The sequence below is a fragment of the Hyaena hyaena genome, unplaced genomic scaffold, assembly GCF_003009895.1.
Source record: "Hyaena hyaena isolate Hyena2069 unplaced genomic scaffold, ASM300989v1 scaffold_96, whole genome shotgun sequence".
Taxonomy (NCBI): domain Eukaryota; kingdom Metazoa; phylum Chordata; class Mammalia; order Carnivora; family Hyaenidae; genus Hyaena; species Hyaena hyaena.
This window is the reverse complement of record NW_024080729.1, coordinates 3774025-3794042: the sequence shown is the minus strand read 5'-3', so window position 1 is coordinate 3794042 and position 20018 is coordinate 3774025. Positions and strand designations below refer to the sequence as shown.

Here is a 20018-nt window from a genome sequence, read left to right as displayed (position 1 = left end):
CACCTAAGCCGTTACCGCTGGTGTCTGAGGAATGTCTGCTCCTAGTCTGGATGCCCTCCCCCTAAACCAGCGGGGGTTTCTGCATTCATTCTGTTGCAATATCACCCATCACTTAGCCTCTGGAAAACTTCACTTTATGCTCATTAGAATAAGAGACTGGAAAGGGCAAGTAACATCTTAGTATTATAAAAATAGTAATGACTTCGTGGGTCCCATGAAAGTTCTTGAACCGCGCTGAGAACGTTCCTCTCCACTCTCCTTCCCATGGGCTAGCATGCAGACCTTGTGGGCATGAGCCAGAGCCACAGCCACAGGGTAATGCTGGTAGTTGAGGGTCGGCAAGTCACTGAAGGCTCTTTAGCATTCCTGACCCTACCCACTACTTGTCAGGGCCAGTCCCTCCACCAGCCGGTCATTTGAAGACCAAAAACATCCCCTATGAAGTTAGAACAGCTGACCTGAGACAGAGATCTCTGTGCAAAACTCTTGCTGCTGTGGTGTCTGCAAAGCCGTCACTATCCAAGTGATACTCCTTAGTGTTTCTCAACAGCTCCCTTGAAATTATTTTGGAAAAAACCAAAAATTTGGCTCCAATGAAAATCAGATCCAGCTCAGAACATTCCTATGGCTTACCATACCATTACCACGCCCGCCTAACCAGCTCAGGTGGTGGAACGTACAACCCTTGATCTCAAGGCCATGAGTTCAAGCCCCATATTGGGTGTAGAGATTACTTAAGAAACAAACAAACCAAATATTCCTATGCTTACCATGCTACTTTGAGTGAAAACCGAAGTCCTCTCTCTGATCTCAAGGCCACACAAGATCTGGCCCAGTTACCTCTCTGATCTCTTCTCTGATTATTCTCCAAGTACATTCTGCTGCAGCCATGCTTATGCCTTGGGGCCTTTGCACATGCTGCTCCTTCTGCATGAAATGATCTGCCCACAGATCTCTACCTGGCTTGCTCCCTTAACTTCTTCAGATTCATCTTGCCTGACTACCTATTTAAGTTTACCTCCCTGTCCTCTTGCTTCCCTGCTATATATTTTCTTGAAAGTACTCACCACAGTCAAACATTCTAATGTTTACTTATTAGTTGTCTCTCCTCACTGGAGGAGGAGGGGTTTGTTTTGTTCCCTGAAGCCCCAGCCCTAGGTGCTCAGCACAGATTTATTGAATGAATGGATATTGTGTGTAACCGCAGAAACTGGAAGAATGGTAAGTACTAACTGGAACCCCAAGTGGCGGTAGTGGGGTGCTGTAGACCTCTTCTCCCCTCTCTTTAGTCTTATCCTCTGTAGTGATTCCTCCTCGCCCCCTAGTTCTCTAGAACCCTGCCTCCTCCAGCAAATTTCCTTAAAACTGAAACCTTGGGGCGTGAAGCCACTCCCTGGTCCTTGTAAACAACCAGAGCAAGTCCGCTTCTAGGACTTTGTGAGGATGTTCACAGCAAGGCCTTTGGCCAAATAGTGTTAGGTTTTACTACGACCCCATTCTAGGGGATAGTTGTGCATCAAATATTTCTAGAGGACTGAAACCCTAATAATGGTAACTGATGGCCTGTGGAAGAGGTGACATCAACGTGCGTTGGTAAACAGTGATCAAATCCTATCATAGTTTCTGATCTACACATAACATGGACACCAGATAAAATTAAATGATGCTTGGATCCTGAAGAACAATAGGATTCCAGGGGGCTCAGTCAGTCAAGCTTTGGGCTTCAGTTCAGGTCATGATCTCATGATTCGTAGGTTCAAGCCCCGCGTTGGGGAGTTGTGTGACAGCCTGGAGCCTGCCTCAGATTCTTTGTCTCCCTGTCTCTCTGTCCCTCCCTTGCTCCCGCTCTATCTTCCTCTAAACATTTAAAAATATATATATTTAAAAAAAAAACAACACGATCCCTGACATCCAATCAGCACCCCATCTTCCGCCCTCCTACTTCAGGGAGCATAAGGAGGGCGGAGGAAGAAAGGTGTAGGTCAGCAGGCAAGGATCCACCCCTCCACCAAGCCCCGCCCCCCTCCGCTCCCTCCGGCGTGACCCCTCCTACGAGCGAATTCCCACCTCGTGGCCCTACCCTCACTGCGGTCCCGCCCCACCCGCGGATCTCACGGGGCCTTCCTCCCGCCCCCTTACTCCGTTCCCCGACTCTCCGGCCCGGACCATTGCTAGCCCCGCCCCTTCCGGCCTGCCGCGGCCCCTCGCTCCACGTCCGGCCCCGCCCCTAGCCACACCCCACTCAGTACCTTTCTAACTTCGCGCGCGAATCTCGCCGGCTACGGCCCGCGGGGCTCAGTGTGCGTCTCCGAGCGCCGAGCGGGGCAAGTGGCAGGTGCGGGCGGGGGCTCGCCGCGACGTCGGGGCAGGCGCCAGGGTCCTCCTGCCTTTCCCCAGTTATCTAGGCCGAGGCCAACCAGATCGGCAGCCGGCGCGGCACCCGGGCATGGCAGCCTCGGAGGCTGCACCCGCCGTGGCTGAGGGCTCGGGGGAGGCGCCCTGGGCGCACCTGGAGGCCCCCGCCCGGCTCCTGCTGCAGGCGCTGCAGGCGGGGCCGGATGGGGCGCGGCGCGGCCTGGGCCTGCTGCGGGCGCTGGGCAGTCGCGGCGGGGAGCCCTTCGGCTGGGGCCACGTCCTCGAGGCGCTGTGCCAGGAGGAGCCCGTCGTGGAGGGCCCGGACTGTCGCCTTGAGCTGTAAGTCGTCTGGTCGAGGGGCGCGGCGTTTCATCCTCCGAGGTGGTGTGAGGCAGGGGCTGGCATCCGCCCACTTTTCTAAACGAAGAGACCGAATCCCGGAGAGGTTAATTAGTTCCCCGCGGCCGCGCACCCTGTAGGTCTGGGGGTCCGACAGACCTTTACTGAGAACCTGCCTGGAAGACATACGTCTTCGGCTGAGTGTAAATGAATAATTAGAAGCCGGTGGGCTCGGGGCGCCTGGCTGGCTCAGCTGGGTTTGCGTCCCGCTTCGGCTCAGGTCAGGTCCTGATCTAGTGGTGGCTTCTGAGTTCTAGTCCCGCCTCGGGCTCTGTGCTGACAGCTCAGAGCCTGGAGCCTGCTTCGGATTCTGTGTCTCCCTCTCTCTCTCTGCCCCTCTCTGGCTCATGCTCTCTTCCTCTCAAAAAAAAAACAAAAAAAACCCCACAATTTTTTTTAAAAAGCCAGTGGACTCAAATAGATTCTGATCGCAGACTCCCATCTCTAAAGAAATGGAACTCCTACCTCCAGCATAGGGATACTTAGGTATAACAAAGTGTACATAAGTGTAAAAATAATGCCCAAGGGGTGCCTGGGTGGCTCAGTTCAGCCTCTGACTCGAATTGGACTCAAGTCATGGTCTCAAGTCACGGTCTCGTGGTTTATGGGATCCAACCCCCTGTCGCACTCGGTGCTGACTTAGTGGAGCCTGCTTGGGGTTCTCTCCCCCTCTCTGCCCACCACTCCCCTCCAAATAAATAAAACTTTTTAAAAAGTAACTCATAAAGTATACAAAAATTTAAAACGTGGTGACAGAAGGGACATCTGTTGGCGTGGCTTTAGAATGTCAAATTTTCAAAGCGCAGTGTACATTCTAGGGCAAAATCACTTTCCTTAAGGATGGTGTTCTTGATAGTTTATGGTCTTTGGGATGACTTTGAACTTTTTTTTATGTGGCAATTTCTGCCAGAAGGGTCAGCTCTGCCAAAGGTGTGCATCCTTTACTGGTATTCAGTTTCTTTTCAGTCATCCTTATAAGCCGTGTGTCCATTTAGTGAGGTTGGTGTTGTTAAAAAAACAATACTGTATTCATAAACTCCTCTGATTATCATAATTAAAGTACACAGAAAGTTTAAAAAGTGACTGATGTGCCTCCTTCAGCCTCTAGGGGGCTCTGCACTCTTGGATACCCCTCTCTCAAAATTGGGCTGGAGACTTGAAGATGAAGGGACATTCCATTCATTAAATATTTGTGATACTTAAATTCTTGTGTTTTAGATAAGTAGAAATATAAGTTCTAATGTTGTCTTCCCACACCACACTTAAATTTCTTTCAAGAAATGAGTCAGGAGAACTTTCTGCATCCCCAAATTGGAGGTCAGAGAAATGTTTGTCCAGCTGTCTGGCTTTTTCTGGACAGAATAAGAGGAGGGGGTCTTAATCTAAAGTCCCTGGGTACAACTTTACTTCAGTATAATTGATTTCTTTCATAATGTCATGTGTTTTATTTTGTGCATTTAACACTTCTTTTGATAAGGGGGTTCATGCACACAAAAATGTTAAAAGCTCTTGAAGTAGGGTCTTCCTGACCTCTACTTCTAAACATCCTCGACCACAAATTGACCATCTTTTAAAAAAAATTTTTTTAATGTTTATTTTTGAGAGAGAGACCGAGCACGAGGGGAGAGAGAGGGGCAGAAAGAGAGACACAGAATCTGAAGCCGACTCCAGACTCTGAGCTGTCAGCACAGAGCCTGACATGGGGCTCGAACACATGAACCATGAGATCATGACGTAAGCTGAAGTCAGTCGCTTAACCGACTGAGCCACCCAGGCGCCCCAGATTGACCACCTTTTTAACTTTTACTTTAGTTTTCTCTCTCAGTTAATGTTTGTTTTTCACAAAGAAATAAAAGTCAGACTTTTTCCTCTTTCACACATCCCAGGTGCCCGGCGTGTACGGTGATAAGCGGTCCTGCAAAGTCCCATAGAGAGTTGGGTGTAGACTTAAATAAATACATAAATGAAATCTTTTTACAAAATTAAAAAAAAAAAGAGTCCCCTGCTCTGCTGCCTGAGTCAGCCAGACGCGCCTGACGTATTATTTTTATGTAAAGTTTGGGAAGGGACTTTTTTTTGTTATGTAAAACAAGGATAGATCTTTTCTAGAGTAGGTTTCAACATGAATTTTGAGCTGAACTAGATGTCAAAGAGCAGAGCCTAGCATAGAATACGTGAATCCATGCTCAATTTTTTAAAATATTGCATTGTTCCGAGAACTTCTGGCTGTTTCGTAATAGTAAAATGAACTCAAGCCGGCTTAACAGCAGCAGCAACGTAAAAGACACGCTCAGTGAATGCGTGTTGAATGGCTGTCACGCCGTCCCCCTCCATCCACATGGACTCGCAGGTGCTGCCTCCCAGCCACCCTGTCTGTCCGTCGCCATCTAGCCTGTAGCTCTTTGCTGTCTGTCCTGTGCTCCTTACGGCAAGACTCCTGACTGCTTGTCCTTCTGCTGCCCAGGAAACCGCTGCTGCTGCGATTGCCCCGGTTATGCCAGAGGAACCTGATGTCCCTGCTGATGGCTGTTTGGCCGTCGCTGCCTGAAAGCGGACTGCTGTCTGTGCTGCGGATTGCGCGGCAAGACCAAAGCTCTGACCCTGACGCCTGGCTCCGGGCCCTGGGGGAATTGCTGCAAAGGGATCTGGACGTTGGGGTGTCGATTGCTGCGGGGACATCCCCGCTGTCTGAAAGCTGCCGGGGACAGCTCCAAGGCCTGTGTAGGCGGCTGGGCCCAGGGGGCAGGAGGCTGAAGTCGCCCCAGGCTCTGGATCCTGGAGAGGAGGAAGAGGAGGAGGACCTCCAGCGGCCTGGGAAACGCAGAAAGGAGCCAGAGGAAGAGCCTGCCCGGCCCGAGGGAGAGAGGGCTCCCAAAAGGTTCCGATATGTAGAAAGGGAGGAAGAAGGTAACGAGGAGGAGGGACACGAACCTGAATCTTTGGAATCCCTGGCAGATGGAAAAGGTGCATCGCCCAGTAAGAACCAGCCTGTCGGGGCTGAGCCCAGTGTGGCTGAGCCCAGTGTGGCTGAGCCCAGTGCGTCTGGTCAGAGGCTGGAGGATGCCAAGGGCCTCGCTGAGAATATGGAGCTGCCCAAAGCTATCCAGGTACTAGAGCGGGGAGACTGGGTTTAGAGGGATCCTCCAAGAGCGGGGGGTGTTATCCGGGGTGAAAGCTGGTTGGGAGACTATTTCCCAACTGGGACAGCTGTGGTCCATGGAGCAAGGGGTTTGGGGGTGGGGTCCACAGACTCTGAGGACAAGGTAGGAAGGGAGTTATTGCAGGTGGGGAACCTTTGGCCTAATAATGTACAGTGTGAGGTTAAATGGTGCCGGGCCAAAAGAGAAGCTCCAGAACTATCCGATGGAGAGGGGGTGGGACTGTGCCAGCCTGTCCTCCCAACCCAAGGCCTGGGTCTACCCCATTAGGGTGGGTGCAGAGAGGTCAAGTCTAGACAGCTGGATTTCCATGGGCCTTGTCTGCTTTGAGTTCTTAAGTACTTTTCAAGGCTAGGCTTTTTGTTCTTGGTCCTCATAAATCATCTTCGCCCCCTATCTCCCTCTGACCCAGGGCCTTCTCGGGAGAGGAAACTAGGGCTGGGCTAAGGGCCTGCTGGGCTGGTAGGGACTCGGCAGTGATCGGGTTCTCCTCTGCAGGACCGGGTTCCCAGGCTGCAGCAGCTGCTCAAGACCTTCAGGGAGGTAACTGGGCCCTGCTCCCCATTGCCCTTCTACCACCTTCTGCCTGGACCTGAGCCATGCCCAGGAGAGCACAGGCTGTTTGGGCGACGAGGGTCAGAGTGAAGGTCTGAGGACCGTCACCACAAGGGCTCTCCTCGACCCAAGTACAGCGACGTCGTCTAACCCCAGAGCAGTCCCTCCCCTCTGGTAGCATCCAGGGCCCTCACCCACCTGCCGTGCCAGACAAAGGGGTGGTCTCTGACTTGTCACCCGGGGCCCCGCCAGCCCTAACACTGGATTTGTCTTTCCAGGGCTTGGAGGGCGCCCCTCCAGTGGAGCTGCAGCTTCTCCATGAATGCAGTCCGAGCCAGGTGAGTCCAGGAAGACGGCCTGGCCCCGAGGGTACGCACCCTCGCCCCAGCCTTCTTCCATGTAAGTTTGTTTCCTGGCCTCGTGTGGGAATTCAGGGAGGCGATTTTATTGGGTTTTTTGGTCTCTTGGGCAGGGGTCACCCCATGTGCTTCCTTTTAGCCCTTGGCTCCTCACCATGGGGCCGCTCTCCCAGCCTTGTCTTCGCTCGGCATGTCCTTGCCCCCCCATTCTGCTGCCCAGCTGGCTTGAGACGGCCTAGCAGAGGGTGTTTCTGTTTCCCTCCTACCCGCCAGCTGGAGCTGCTGTGTGCCCAGCTGCAGCTGCCACAGCTCCCGGACACAGCTCTCCTGCAGTTCTGCACCTGGCTTCTGTCCCTCTCACCAGATCTTAGCCTCAGCAGTGCCACCATTCTGACCAAGAGCCTCTTTCTTAGACGGGTAGGTGCACCGGGGTACACTTGGCATGCTGGCAACAGTGGGGGAGAGAATGTGAGCCCGCGGAAGGGTGTGCTTGGGAGAGGGGGTTCCCAGGGGGCACGGGAAGGGCCTGGACCTCCAGGCCATCTCTCCACATGGCATCTCAGGCCTCCCTCGCGGGCCCCACACCCTTCCAGAAGCTGAAGGGATTTGGGAGCTGGGGAAGGGAGCTTTGTGTCTTCCCATGTGAGTTCCAGATAAAAGAACTTTTGTTTTTTCTTTGTAATGTCTATCACCATCTAAATACGTGTCTGGGGGCGCCTGGGTGGCTCAGTCGGTTAAGTGTCCGACTTCGGCTCAGGTCATGATCTCACAGTTCGGGAGTTTGAGCCCTGTGTCGGGCTCTGTGCTGCCAGCTCAGAGCCTGGAGACTGCTTTGGATTCGGTGACTCCTTCTCTCACTGTCTCTCTCTCAAAAATAAACAAACATAAAAAAATAAAAAATAAATAAATACATGTCTGATGAGCATTTATTACAGGGAAGACGAAAGGAATGAATGAACATTTTCCTTCCCTCTGGCTGTAGATTCTGTCCCTGACCTCCTCAGCCTCCCGCCTGCTCCTGACGGCGCTGACCTCCTTCTGTGCCAAGTATGCCTACGCTGTCTGCAGAACCCTTCTTGGCCCCGTGCTCCAGGCCCCAGGAACTGGTAATTCTGGAACCAGCCCCAGCCCAGTGGCTCTCCCCTCTGTTCCCAGCACCCTTCCCTCCAGGGTGGCCCCAGCAGTTGCGTATTCAGTCCGTAAAGTTACCTGCTGCTTCCCTGACGATGCCCCCTGTAATGAGCCAGGCCTTCTGTTCCATCCTCTCCTGCTGTCCCCTACCCAGGTCCAGCTCAAACAGAGTTACTCTGCGGCCTTATGAAGGACGAGGCCCTGGAGCCAGACACACGGGTTCTAATGCTGGGGTGAGTGTGCGGGCCTCCGCCCCCTCCCACTGGCCAAGCCGGCTCCCTGCATGCCGGGGCTGGAGCTGGAGCTGGCTGGGTACCGGCGCTGTGCCTGAAAGACACGCAGCTGCACAGTGGTGCCCCTCTCGCTGCTGCCTCCCTCCCGTGGGTGCCCATTGCCATCCCGTGAACCTTCCCAAGGCCAATGTTTCAGCCTTCCATGCCGGGTGCCTTGGAGAAGGCAGAGAAGAGGCCGGTGGTCCCTGCTCCTGAATAGTGCACCGTGGAGTCGGAGCACGGCACTGTGGTTAAGAGCCCTGGGGTCGGACAGACAGCACATCTCCACGTTGCCTTGGCTGCATCCAAACAGGTCATCCCATCTCTCTGAGCCTCTGTTTCCGCATATGAAAAATGGAGATGATACTCGCTCCGTGGGATTTTTCTAGCTATCAAATGTGATGATGCACATAGAGCTCGGCATAGGACTTGGCCCCTAGTTAGTGCTCAAACGTTGTTAGTAAATTGGCGTCAGGTTTGGGTATTAAACCTGCGGAGTCCCGATCCAGACGTGTAGGAACAATGGGTAGCTAAGACCCCATTGGACATGAATGTGAACTATAAAACGCTAACTGTAACATGAGAAGGGGGCAGCCCGAAAACAACGTTGGCCACCACTTATCCAGTACGTTCTCTGTGCTTTAGATTCCTTATCTCAGTCTTCATGCAGTCCTGTGAGGTAAGTGCTCTTGCCGCCGTAGAGATGGAAAAACCGACGCTCAGAGTAGTTCAGGGACGTGGCCAGAGGTCACCCAGCCAGCTGGTGATAAAGCCTGGGATCCGACTCAAGACCGTGCACCCATGAAGCCACACTGTTTCCATGTGACGCGCTGCCTTTGCACGCAAGCAGGGGACTGCTCAGTAGGACAGGCACACAGGGGGTGGACCTCACCGTGGGACACGCTCCGCTGGGCAGGCCACCCTCTCTAGAAAGCCTCATGGGTGTCATCTCACTGCATCCCTGCGTCACCCGCACCTTTTGTTCCCGGGGTGCACTCTCCACTCCTGCTTATTTTTCAGGGAACCTTTTACCCCTTGCACCACATCCTTCACCATCCCTTCCAGAAGTCTCAGGCTGTAGTCTTCCCGGCACCAAGTATGGGCTGGCGACCGAACGGCTGCTGGCAGCGGGGGCTCTGAGTCCTTCTCAGTTGGCTGGGGTCTTGGCTGTCTCCAGGGCCTGGCCCTGCCTTGTAGGAGCAGTGGATTCCCAGGCTTGGCCGGGCTCACCAGGGCCTGTGCTTTTTGCAGACAGATCTTGGAGCTGCCCTGGAAAGAGGAAGTGTTCCTGGTGTTGCAGTCTCTCCTGGAGCGGCAGGTGAGCCAGCTGCCTGGGGAAGGGTGGACGCAGAAGTGCTGCAGCGCTGTGGGGGGGGGGGGGGGGAGGGGCTCCTGGGTTTCCGATCCCTCCAGTGGGGGGGGGGCAAGCAGAACGGGTGTCTCCCTGACAGTGGGGGAGACCTGGGGCCGGAAAGGCTGGTAGCAGAGAGCCGACTGCCTGGTAAGTCCCAGCCCTGTCTCTTCCTAGCTGTGTGGCCTTGGGGAGGGACTTTCTGATGTGTTTATGTGTACATTTAATTTTATTTTTGAATAGGTTATAGATTCATTTATTTGCAAATAAAAAAAATTGTAATCTTTATTTTTGAGACAGAGACAGAGCACAAGCGGGGGAGGGGCAGAGAGAGAGGGAGACACAGAATCTGAAACAGGCTCCAGGCTCTGAGCTGTCAGCACAGAACCCAATGCGGGTCTCAAACTCACAAACCGTGAGATGACCCGAGCTGAAGTCAGATGCTTAACCGACTGAGCCACCCAGGTGCTCCATTTGTTCACAAATTTTAAAGATCAAAGGATATGGTGAAAATTATTTCCCCAGCCATCCAGATTCCCTTCTCCAGAGCTAGTCACGGTTGCCAGTTCTGGGGGAACCCTCCCAGCACTGTCCTTCTACGTAGGGGACATGATGAAGTGCACTTTTCCCCTGCTTTTTATATAGATGGTAACACACCAAGCTCAGTTCTCTGTACTTTGCTTTTTTAACCTGACAGTATATTTTGGCGACTTTTCCATATCACTGCCTGAAGTTCTCCCTCATTTGTTTATAACTTAGGGAGTTGACCTGACCTCTTTGTGCCTCAGTTTCCCTATCTACAAAATGAAAGTGATGACAGTACCTACACCCAAAGCCGGAGTGAGGTTGAAACGGATAATTGGTGTAAAGTGCTCAGAACAGTGCCTGATGCATAATAAGGATTGATCACATTATTACTGAGAGCTGTTGTTATTACGCTGGCCACACCCCTGGGGACTCCTCACTCCTTTATACCTGCAACCGCCAAGCCAAGGCCTGTGTGCCAGGCTTTATGTTCGTTGTCTCATTTAATCTTCTTAACCGTCTTTAGCGTTAGATATCATGAACCTCATTTTACAGATGCAGAAGTGGAGGCTTTGGTTAAGTCACCTGCCCAGGGTTACCTAGTTAGGAAATGGTAGAGTTGGGAATTGAATCCGGGGCCCCTTCTGATTATGTCCCGTCCCCCCATGTGTGCAGGTGGAGATGACCCCTGAGAAGTTCAGTGTGTTGATGGAGAAGCTCTGTAAAGAGGGGCCAGCGGCTGCCACGTCCGTGGCCTATGCCAAGCTCACGCTGACAGTGATGACCAAGTATCAGGCCGATGTGAGTATCGGGAGGGCCACGAAGGCTGGTCCTGATGCCGCAAGATGTCTGTCGGGGAAGACACCCTGAGTGTTAGCCAGGGAAACTATGAGTTCAAGCCTAGGACTGGGAAGTGAGACTGCTTAGGAGTTCATCCAGCAACACCACTGTGGGCCAGATGTTACACGGGGCCGTGGGGAATGAATAGTGACCAGGACGCAGTCCCTGTCCTTGACACTCTCCACTGGTGCCAGGCTAGTGAGGCAGGAGAGAGGTGATAACCAGATCACTGTAATATCTGGGAGGAGCCAGGGGGGAGGTGTTTGTGCCGGGCATTGGGTAGCAGAGGAAGGGCAACCAAACCTGTTTGTGGTTGGGAAATGGGACAGTCTTCTCAACTCTGAAAGGCTGAGTGGTGGGCAGGGGCCAACCCCGAGGAAAGGGCATTTCAGGCCATTGAAACAGTTTAAGCAGTGAGTGTCCAAAGGGTCTACAGGTGGTTCGCTGTAGCTGCAGCCTAAAAACACAACAGTGGATGGTGGTCGGGTGAGGTTCGAGGCTAGAGTTAAACTACTGAGAGCTAATACTGCGTAGCCCCTGCTCCGTCTTAGGCACTGCTCTAAGCCCTTTGCTTATGTTAACTTGCTAGTTTAGTCCCTGTGTTAGTGCATTGAGAAGGTACCATTATTAGCTCCATTTTATAGATGAGGAAATTGAGACCCACATTGCCAGGCCAGGCTAGCATCTTATGGAAGACCCTGTAAGTTATGATGAGGAGCATGGAGTTATTTATCTTGAAGGCCAGGCATCCTTGGCTGTTGGCTCTTTAGCTTTTTGGGGTAGTCACAGGCCCATCTGATGACTTGATGAAAGCTATCGATCCTCCCCGGAAATGAACACATGAACACACATCTTGTGCACAGTTTCAGGGGCCTCCTGGACCCATTGGAGATCCTGGGTAGATCCTGGAAGGAGGACCTCCAATGCGAGGCATCAGAGTTATCCCAGGCCTTCAGCTGCAGTGACTTGGTCAGATGTACATTTTGTAAAGAAGCCTCAGACATCTGTAAGGAGTGGGGATTCGACAGAAGACAGGCCAGAGACCTGTCAGGAAGTTGTAGCAACAGGTCAGGGAAGAAATAGCCCAGGAGGAATGTGGCGGCCACACTGGAGTATCTCTGACCCTCAGTTTTCTCTTTTGTAAAATAGGAGGGTTATACAGATTTTATGAAGTCATGGTTATAAAGCATTCCAACACAGAAAGCACCCAAAAAGTGTCAACTGTTATTAACGTGGCTGACTTAGGCGGCTGCCTGGGTTGCTCACTCATCTAAGCACCTGACTCTTGATTTCGGCTCAGGTCATGATCTCAGTTCCTGAGTTCGAGCCCCGCATCAGGTTCTGTACTGTCAGATTTTTTCTGTCTCCTGTCTCCCTCTCTTTGCCCCTTCCCTGCTCGAGTGCATATGCACACACACACTCAAAAATAAATACATAAACCTTTTAAAAAAACTTTTTTTAAATGTTTTTATTTATTTTTGAGAGAGAGTGACAGAGTGCAAGCAGGGGAGGGGCAGAGAGAGAGGGAGACACAGAATCAGAAGGAGGCTCCACGCTCAAGCTGTCAGGACAGAGCCTGACGTGGGGCTTGAACTCACAAACCGCGAGATCATGACCTGAGCTGAAGTCGGACGCTTAATCGACTGAGCCGCCCAGGCGCCCCTAAACATTTTTCTTTCTTTCTTTCTTTCTTTTTTTTTTTTTTTTTTAACATGTGGCTGACTTAGTAAGCTGTTCAGTTAACATTTGACCCCTGGTCCACTGGAACCCGAAGACCTTGCTTAAGTGGGTTTAGATATCTCCTCCATTGTCTTGTGTGCTAGATTCCTTTCTCCTTCGTAAACAGTGCCAGGGGGCAGAGGGGGAAGAGATCAGCTGCTGGAGTCCTGATCATGATTCCTCCTTCTCCCCAGATCACTGAGATCCAGAGGCTGGGCCTGGCCACAGCGCTAGAGCTCAATACCACTTTCCTAAGGAAGTCCCTGCAAGCTGCCCTGAGACGTCTGGCTCCCTGACCATCCACCAAGGGACTGTATTCCTGAGGCTCCCTCACCAGCTTCCTGAAGGACGTTTCTGCCCTCAGAACCTCTCCCAGACCCCTTGCCTGGGGGAAAAGGCTGAGCCTGGCCATCACTGCTCTGGGATACAGAGAGGCCATCTTGGCCTTCCAGCCAGCAGGCAGGGTCCTGGGCTCGAGGGGTTGGATGGGCTCACTCCTTGTCGCTTTTACTTCAGGCTGCAGGGACAGAAACTTTCTGATAGGCCTCAGTAGGGTCAAAGCAGACCCAGAATAGATGAATGATGTTTCAGGAGCCCTGGCGTGCCCTGTGTGCTCAGCACACATATCTTACACTCAAGTGTATGTTACGACTCTCTGTGTTCTTTCTGACTTGGATAATAATTTATTAAAAAGCGGGTATTTCATCAGAAGCAGGAAGTTTACTGTCTTATTTGAAGCAGTGTCTGCCTTCCTATTGACTCTGGGTGTTTGTTGGAAACTAACACGCCCCGCAGCCACCCACCTACTCAGTGACAAGGGGCATCCTTCTGGTGAAATATTCTGTGAGGGGAAGGTGACAGAGTTCTCAAGTTCATTGATTCACGTTCTGTGCGATAAGGTGTGATGCCACTCACCTCAGCCCTATGAAGAGCTGTCTGTCGAGAAGGTGAAGGGCACCGGAGAATGGGGCCGTGAAGGTGGGGGCAGCTCCGTCTGGAGGTGGAGAAGGCTTTTGAAGAGTCTGTAGGGCTCCTGGGGTTTCTGTGGGCAGAGAAGAGGATGGGGGCCGGTTGGACAGAGGAAAGGGTAGAAGGGGGTGTGCAATGCTGGGCGCGTTTGTCCTAGTAGCTAAGGAGGCACCTGTCCATAGTCAATGTTCTGATGACATTGAAACAGCTATCAAGTGAAAGTTCATTACAGCCCCTTCGCAGCTCTGCCCCACCGCAGGCTTTGAGGGGCCAGGAACTGAAATTTCGTGACATTTCCCTTCTCAACAACGTCCTCTGAAGCCCTGAGCCCCAGAGCAAGATGGTGAGGGAGAGGTCAGGGGCAAAGCCTGCTTTTGAGACCTGAAGCAGGTGCTGACGGCAGGAGGAAGAGGGCAGAAAAAGCCGGAGGGACAAACGCGGGGCAACTGCACGCTCTCAGCGGCCAGTACGGTGCGGTGCCCAGTACCAGCCTCTTAAGGGTCTGGCAGTAGCTGGCACGAACGAGAATATTTTTCGGGGGCCACGGGGCGCCCAGGACCGCGGAATCTCTCGGTGTTCGAGCCAGTCTAGCTGTGCAGCGCGCGGCAGCGCCCTCCAGCGGCCGCAGACGGCAGCGCTCCCCGGGATTGCGAGTCTCGGCCGCTGCGCTTGAGGAGGAAAGCTGCATCTCGCGAGACCAGGAGCCTTATTTGAGCGCATGCGCGAGCCAAATTGCTCTCTTTTCCTGCTTTTGCGTTGTGAGGCACCATGAGGTGAGTGGCACTTAAGGAGCCATCCACGCTCATCCGCGCCACCTTGGTACCCTGGTGTTGAGGAACTTGCGGGCTGCATCGGGGGGGATCTTTGCCTCCGCTTCGCTGAGGGGCATGTCTTGCCGGATGCCGCCCTGCAGGCCTGGCGTTCGATTTCGCGCGCCCGGCCCGGCCGCTAGGAGGGTAGCTCTTCTCCCCGGCTTCCATCTTTATCGCACCCAAAGCTCCCGATTTGGTGTCCGAAATCCCCTGGGCGTACGTCGTGAACCATTCCCCCCCCAACTCGACCCCGGAGGCTTTGGGCTACGCCGAGGGCGTTGAAAGGCGCCTCCCGGGTCCTGAGCGCCTGTTTTGCTTCTCTCTCTTGCAGCAGCAAAGTCTCCCGCGACACCCTGTACGAGGCGGTGCGGGAAGTCCTGCACGGGAACCAGCGCAAGCGCAGGAAGTAAGCGCGCGTGGCCGCGGGGAGGGCAGGCCCGGAGCGCGGTGGCTTTGGCAGTCGCGGGCGGCTGGCTAACTCGGTTTCCTTTTCTAAGGTTTTTGGAGACCGTGGAGCTGCAGATCAGTTTGAAGAACTATGACCCTCAGAAGGACAAACGCTTCTCGGGCACCGTCAGGTTGGCACCGTTCTGATCCCACCCAGCCCTCCGTGTCCCCGTGTCCGTCGCTTGCCTTCGGGCTCCCGATTGAGCTTGAGGCGGCGGGCAAGTGCGGCACTGACACGCTTGGGTAGTTCAGACCCCCTGCTCCGGGCAGGCGTGGCTGGACGGACCCTTACCCTGGGTCTTAAAATAAGAGGGGAGGCGTGGGGAGGCCTTGGCCGAACCCGCCGGCTAGTTTGAGAAGCCAGACTAGCTGTTGGTGAATGTGGACCTTCTGGGTAAGGCTCCGTGGCTGCAGCGATCCCAGACCCCTTCACCTGCCCTTGGACGCCCAGGCTGGGTTTGACCTGTTCTGTCCCCCAAAACGCAGGCTTAAGTCCACTCCCCGCCCCAAGTTCTCCGTATGTGTCCTGGGGGACCAGCAGCACTGTGACGAAGCCAAGGCTGTGGATATTCCCCACATGGACATTGAGGCACTGAAGAAACTCAACAAGAATAAAAAACTAGTGAAGAAGCTGGGTGAGTGAGCTTTGGTGGGGTTTTGTGTTCCTAAAGTGGTATTTCCATTTGTTTTTTATAATGTTTAGTTTTGAGAGCAAACGGAGCATAGGGGAAGCCCAGAAAGAGGGAAGATCCAAAATGAGCTCTGCTCACAGCAGAGCCTGATGTGGGGCTTGAACTCTATATTTTATATTTGTTTTGAGGATTCTTTCTAATTGGGTGAGCTCCCCCAAGTGACTAGTAGGTGCTGATATGTTTTGAATAGGGATTTCTATCTAAAGCTCTGATTTCTTTTTCATCTTTATCCAATGTGGTGTAAGCATTTTACACATAGGAAATCGATGCTGTACTTCCCGTGTAACTAGAAAGGCGGAAGGCAGGATTTGAACTGGTTCTTAACGAGCATGTGCATTTTTTCTATTGGAACATAATGGGTCAGCCTCGGCTTCTGACCAGGTTTCATGTGAATGTTGGAGCAGTAAAAGTCCCAACAGGATAGAAAGTTGAGTGAAAGGATTAAAAAGACTTGGTATATATGGAGAGGGCTAGAGGGGGTGGTAAGAGGCCACTTCTGTGGTTGGTTGACAGAGCCCTGGTTGGCCATTGCCTTCAGGGGCCAGATCCTAAGCATCCAATTTCTTCTCTTTACCAGCCAAGAAGTATGATGCCTTTTTGGCTTCCGAATCTCTGATCAAGCAGATCCCACGAATCCTGGGCCCTGGCCTGAATAAGGCTGGCAAGTTCCCTTCCTTGCTGACCCACAATGAGAACATGGTGGCCAAAGTGGATGAAGTGAAGTCCACGATTAAATTCCAGATGAAGAAGGTAAGGAGGTCTGGTTGGGCTGCGGTAGGTTATGCCCTGGTGAGGGTGGCACCACCAGTCCCGAAGTCCTCTAATAAGTTTTCATTTGTTTTATCTGAACTCTGAATTCTCTAAATGGGAGCCCTGGTTTGCTTTTCTGCGAATACTTCGGGCATGTGACAGTCACTGAGCAGGGTTGAAACTTTTCTCACATAGCCCCGGGTCTTCCTGGCCTGGGGTCAGGCTGTTAGTGACTGGAGGGCAAATCAGACCATCTGGCTTGTAGCTGTGCCTACTCTTCCTCTGTTGCTCTAGCCACCAACCTGATTGACTTTACTCTTTACACAGGTGCTGTGTCTGGCAGTGGCTGTTGGCCACGTGAAGATGACAGATGATGAGCTTGTGTACAACATCCACTTAGCTGTCAACTTCCTGGTGTCACTGCTCAAGAAGAATTGGCAGAATGTCCGGGCTTTATACATCAAGAGCACCATGGGCAAGCCCCAGCGCCTGTACTAAGGCACAGCTTAATAAACCCTAGTGCTACCTACCACTACCTGTCTGCCTATGACTAGGGGAGGGGGGTGCTCTGTGAGCTGACATTACGCCAGAGCGCCGTTCTAATGTTTCAGCTCCTGGCACCCAGTGATGACCAGTCAGTTCTCCATACTGCCCACCAGGAAGTGCATTCTGTCTACCTTCAAAACCGTGGAGTCTTAGTCGGTAGATCACTTGGATACTTAACAACCTGTGACAGTAGGGCTCCTAACCAGGACTAGAGCTTTTCTGTACCGAGAGGGGCAGACCTGGGTTAGGATTCCAGCCTGCAGTGATTCTGGTTAGGACCTTCACATGGAGGACAATCACTCTGTCCTTGGTAGCGAGCTCAACCTGTGGCCTGAAGTTCCTTCCCTTTTACACCATTGGTTTCTTTTTGTGGGCTTTTTGTTTAATTCCTCTAAATGGTGTGTTTAGGCTCAGTCTATAGGGATCACAAGGAATGTTACTAGTGGGGATTAGATTTCCTGGATTCTGGTCTGTAACCCTGATCTATCTAGTATTTGCTTGTATGACCCCAAGTTGAATACTGTATATTCAGGGGTAGTAATTTATTGGGTAGAATCAGGCTCTGTAAACTTTCAGGCCCTTTGTACTGGGTAGACTGCTGCCACCTGACCCAAAGTAGGCAGTTCCCTGTAATTGCCTCCAGCACCCAGTCCAGGAATGTTGGTTTTTGGTATGGGAAACACCTATGATTTAACATTAGCCTTGAACCTGCTTCAGGTAACTTTGTTAAGTAGGTTCATCCCTCCATCTCTTAATACAGCTGAAAGGCTAATCCAAAGCATAAATTAAAATGCCTTCTTGAAACAAACTTGTACCATGAACAATAGAAGGTTTTCACCAAAGATCTTAGGTTTTTTTGAGCATTTAAGTTAGTAACTGTTAAGTAGCTTTGCTTACAGGTAAAATAGCTGTGGTCTGGTCTTGTGATGAGCCCCGAATATGGGTTCTCAAGGTTAACAGGCCTAGATTGCTCCTTACTCTGGTCTGTTACTATAGTATTAGGAGTGATAAAATACTCTAGGCATGTCTGTTCTCTATAGGTGAGGCGAGAAAAGAGCTGGTGTAATGAACTAGCTGTGACCTGCCTATGCATGGTAAAGGTGATTAAAAGTTTACCTAACAGTGTTATGCCATGTTTAATTCCGGAAGTAAAATGGTTATCAGATTTCCTGGAGTTCAGTAATCTTTGTGACCAGAAGAAAAAAGGCAATACTAACGGTGAGAAAGTTTGATACTTTGATGACTAGAGGAATGTGATTGAAAATTACAAGTGTAAGTACATTGGGGTGCCTGGGTGGCTTAGTCGGTTAAGTGTCTGACTTCTGCTTAGGTTATGATCTCGCGGTTCGTGGGTTCGAGCCCCGCGTCGGGCTCGGTGCTGACTGCCAGCTCAGAGCCTGGAGCCTGTTTCAGTCTGTGACTCCCTCTCTCTCTGACCCTCCCCTGCTCACGCTGTCTCTTCTCTCTCTCTCTCCTAGAAATAAATTTAAAAAAAAAAAAGTGTAAGTACATCTCCACACTGGGCCTCACACTGCTGTGTGTCAGGCACTGAATACAGCAACCCAAAAGGCAGAGGCATAAAACAAGTCCTGCCTGGAGTTGGCCAAGATGGGTCCCAGCTGCGTCTCTAGTGGTCAGTCCCAAGGGCCCCGGTGGGCAGGGCTTCTAAGAACTGCAAACCACCCCAGAGCCTAAGACCAGAGGGACCTTTCTGTACCTGCCAGCAGTGGCCCGGGCGTAAGCAATGTCCGAGGGTTTTAGAGGCAGCCCGTGCGTTCAACCATTAGTTGGGCATAAGGAGACCAGCTATGTGATTGCCTGTGGGCAGAGCCCGCTCCCCTCCCCTCCCTTCTCAGGTCACCTGAGTTCCAGTCCCAGGTCTACCAACCAGGAGGCATGTGAGCTTGAGCAAGTCTGTTCTCTTTAAGTGATTTCTCATCTGACGTTGCAGACGATGTACCAGCCTAAAAGGCAGGGGTGCCCACTTAAAAGCATGACATGCTTTGCACGGGGCCAGGCACTTAGTATAAAACGGCAGTTGTTAAATGGCGATCACGTGCAGCTACCTACATAAAGGTTCCAGACCTAGTGCGTAAAATCTGCTTATCTAGCTCCGTTGGATTTAGATGCTGACAAACGGGAAGAACAAGGTGGCTTCAGAGGTAGCCACACCATCCTTTTTGAAATGAGCCAAGGATTAAGAAATTTTTTGGAAGTTTGGAAACTAGGGAAAGGCAAATGGGTATTTTAGAAATGCTTAGGGACTTGATCCTTCCTGGGTTGATCTGAATCACCTGGATTTAAATCAAACCCATTTGATAAGCCTTATTGGGGTAGGAATCTGTAAAAACCAACATACTAAACAAATGTTGACCCACTACTGGGCAGTGGGGAACCTGTTTAGAGCCATGGGGCCTGCTCTCAAGAGGCCCATGGCACAATAAAGAGCAGGCAGCAGAAGGGAAAGCAAATGGAAAGCAGGTGTGGAGTCAGACAGCTTCCGTTGTGAAAGAAAGTTGAGCTCTTCTCATCAAATTCCAGCCTCTGGGATGATCAGTGTAAAGCTTAGTGTGCACCTGAGAATTCAGGGTTCAGCTATCTGGGGAGCCCCAGTTCTCCAGCATTAGGGCTACAGGGGAATAAAGAGCCCCTAAGAAACCTCAGAGTGGCTCCTAGGTCTTGACTGTGGAATTGACAAAAGATGGCATTCCTCCCTTAGGAACATCAGAACAGAAACGGGCAGGAAAGGCAGAATTACGGTCCCAGGTCCCAGTCTGAGGGCCAGCCATCCTGGCCCTTTACGGTTTCACACAGGACCCTGAGCAGGTAAGAGCCACTCCCAGGAGAGAGTCCTGGGCTTCAGGCTCACAAGACTCCCCTTATCTGATTCCTGCCTTACTTAGGGACCTCTAGATCTGTTACATTTGCATGTGGGGGCAAGGAGATGGGGAGATGGCGGGGCAGGGGAGACAGGCAAGGAGTCTAGCCGTATCTCTCTCGAACTTTCTGCAGGAGACCTACATGATTTTAAGTCACCCCGAGGCTGTTTACTCTGGGAGAGGGAAGGCAGCAACACAGGTGATGATGCCTCAAGCATCCAATAGATAGAATGACCTATTAAGCCCAGAGATAGGCTTT

At 52.0% G+C, this 20018-nt stretch overlaps 2 protein-coding genes across 3 annotated transcripts; both read left to right on the top strand.

Moving 5' to 3' along the window:
• Positions 1 to 1145: 1145 nt before the first annotated feature.
• On the top strand, positions 1146 to 13369 carry FANCE (FA complementation group E). Of its 2 annotated transcripts, none has more exons than XM_039235252.1 (10): positions 1146 to 1221; positions 5219 to 5861; positions 6411 to 6455; positions 6746 to 6805; positions 7100 to 7243; positions 7809 to 7932; positions 8112 to 8190; positions 9481 to 9547; positions 10781 to 10906; positions 12859 to 13369. In XM_039235252.1, the coding sequence occupies exons 2-10, from the start codon at positions 5265 to 5267 to the stop codon at positions 12958 to 12960; spliced, it is 1344 nt and encodes a 447-aa protein (XP_039091183.1). In that variant the 5' UTR covers positions 1146 to 1221; positions 5219 to 5264; the 3' UTR covers positions 12961 to 13369. The 2 variants fall into 2 exon arrangements, with proteins under 2 accessions (XP_039091183.1, XP_039091182.1); XM_039235251.1 differs by lacking the exon at positions 1146 to 1221 and adding an exon at positions 2274 to 2694.
• Positions 13370 to 14303: 934 nt separating this feature from the next.
• RPL10A (ribosomal protein L10a) lies at positions 14304 to 16866 on the top strand. Its single transcript, XM_039235328.1, has 6 exons — positions 14304 to 14406; positions 14777 to 14851; positions 14943 to 15023; positions 15379 to 15527; positions 16162 to 16334; positions 16662 to 16866. The coding sequence occupies exons 1-6, from the start codon at positions 14402 to 14404 to the stop codon at positions 16830 to 16832; spliced, it is 654 nt and encodes a 217-aa protein (XP_039091259.1). The 5' UTR covers positions 14304 to 14401; the 3' UTR covers positions 16833 to 16866.
• Positions 16867 to 20018: the final 3152 nt, after the last annotated feature.

What these genes read in the sequence shown, in the direction of transcription:
- FANCE (XM_039235251.1), top strand. Translation starts at nt 2,447, where the DNA reads ATGGCAGCCTCGGAGGCTGCACCCGCCGTGGCTGAGGGCTCGGGGGAG. An exon ending in CCGGACTGTCGCCTTGAGCT is followed by an intron (nt 2,695 to 5,218) that starts GTAAGTCGTCTG and finishes TCTGCTGCCCAG; the next exon opens with GAAACCGCTGCTGCTGCGAT. An exon ending in AGAGCCTCTTTCTTAGACGG is followed by an intron (nt 7,244 to 7,808) that starts GTAGGTGCACCG and finishes CTCTGGCTGTAG; the next exon opens with ATTCTGTCCCTGACCTCCTC.
- RPL10A (XM_039235328.1), top strand. An exon ending in AACCAGCGCAAGCGCAGGAA is followed by an intron (nt 14,852 to 14,942) that starts GTAAGCGCGCGT and finishes TCCTTTTCTAAG; the next exon opens with GTTTTTGGAGACCGTGGAGC. An exon ending in CGCTTCTCGGGCACCGTCAG is followed by an intron (nt 15,024 to 15,378) that starts GTTGGCACCGTT and finishes CCCAAAACGCAG; the next exon opens with GCTTAAGTCCACTCCCCGCC.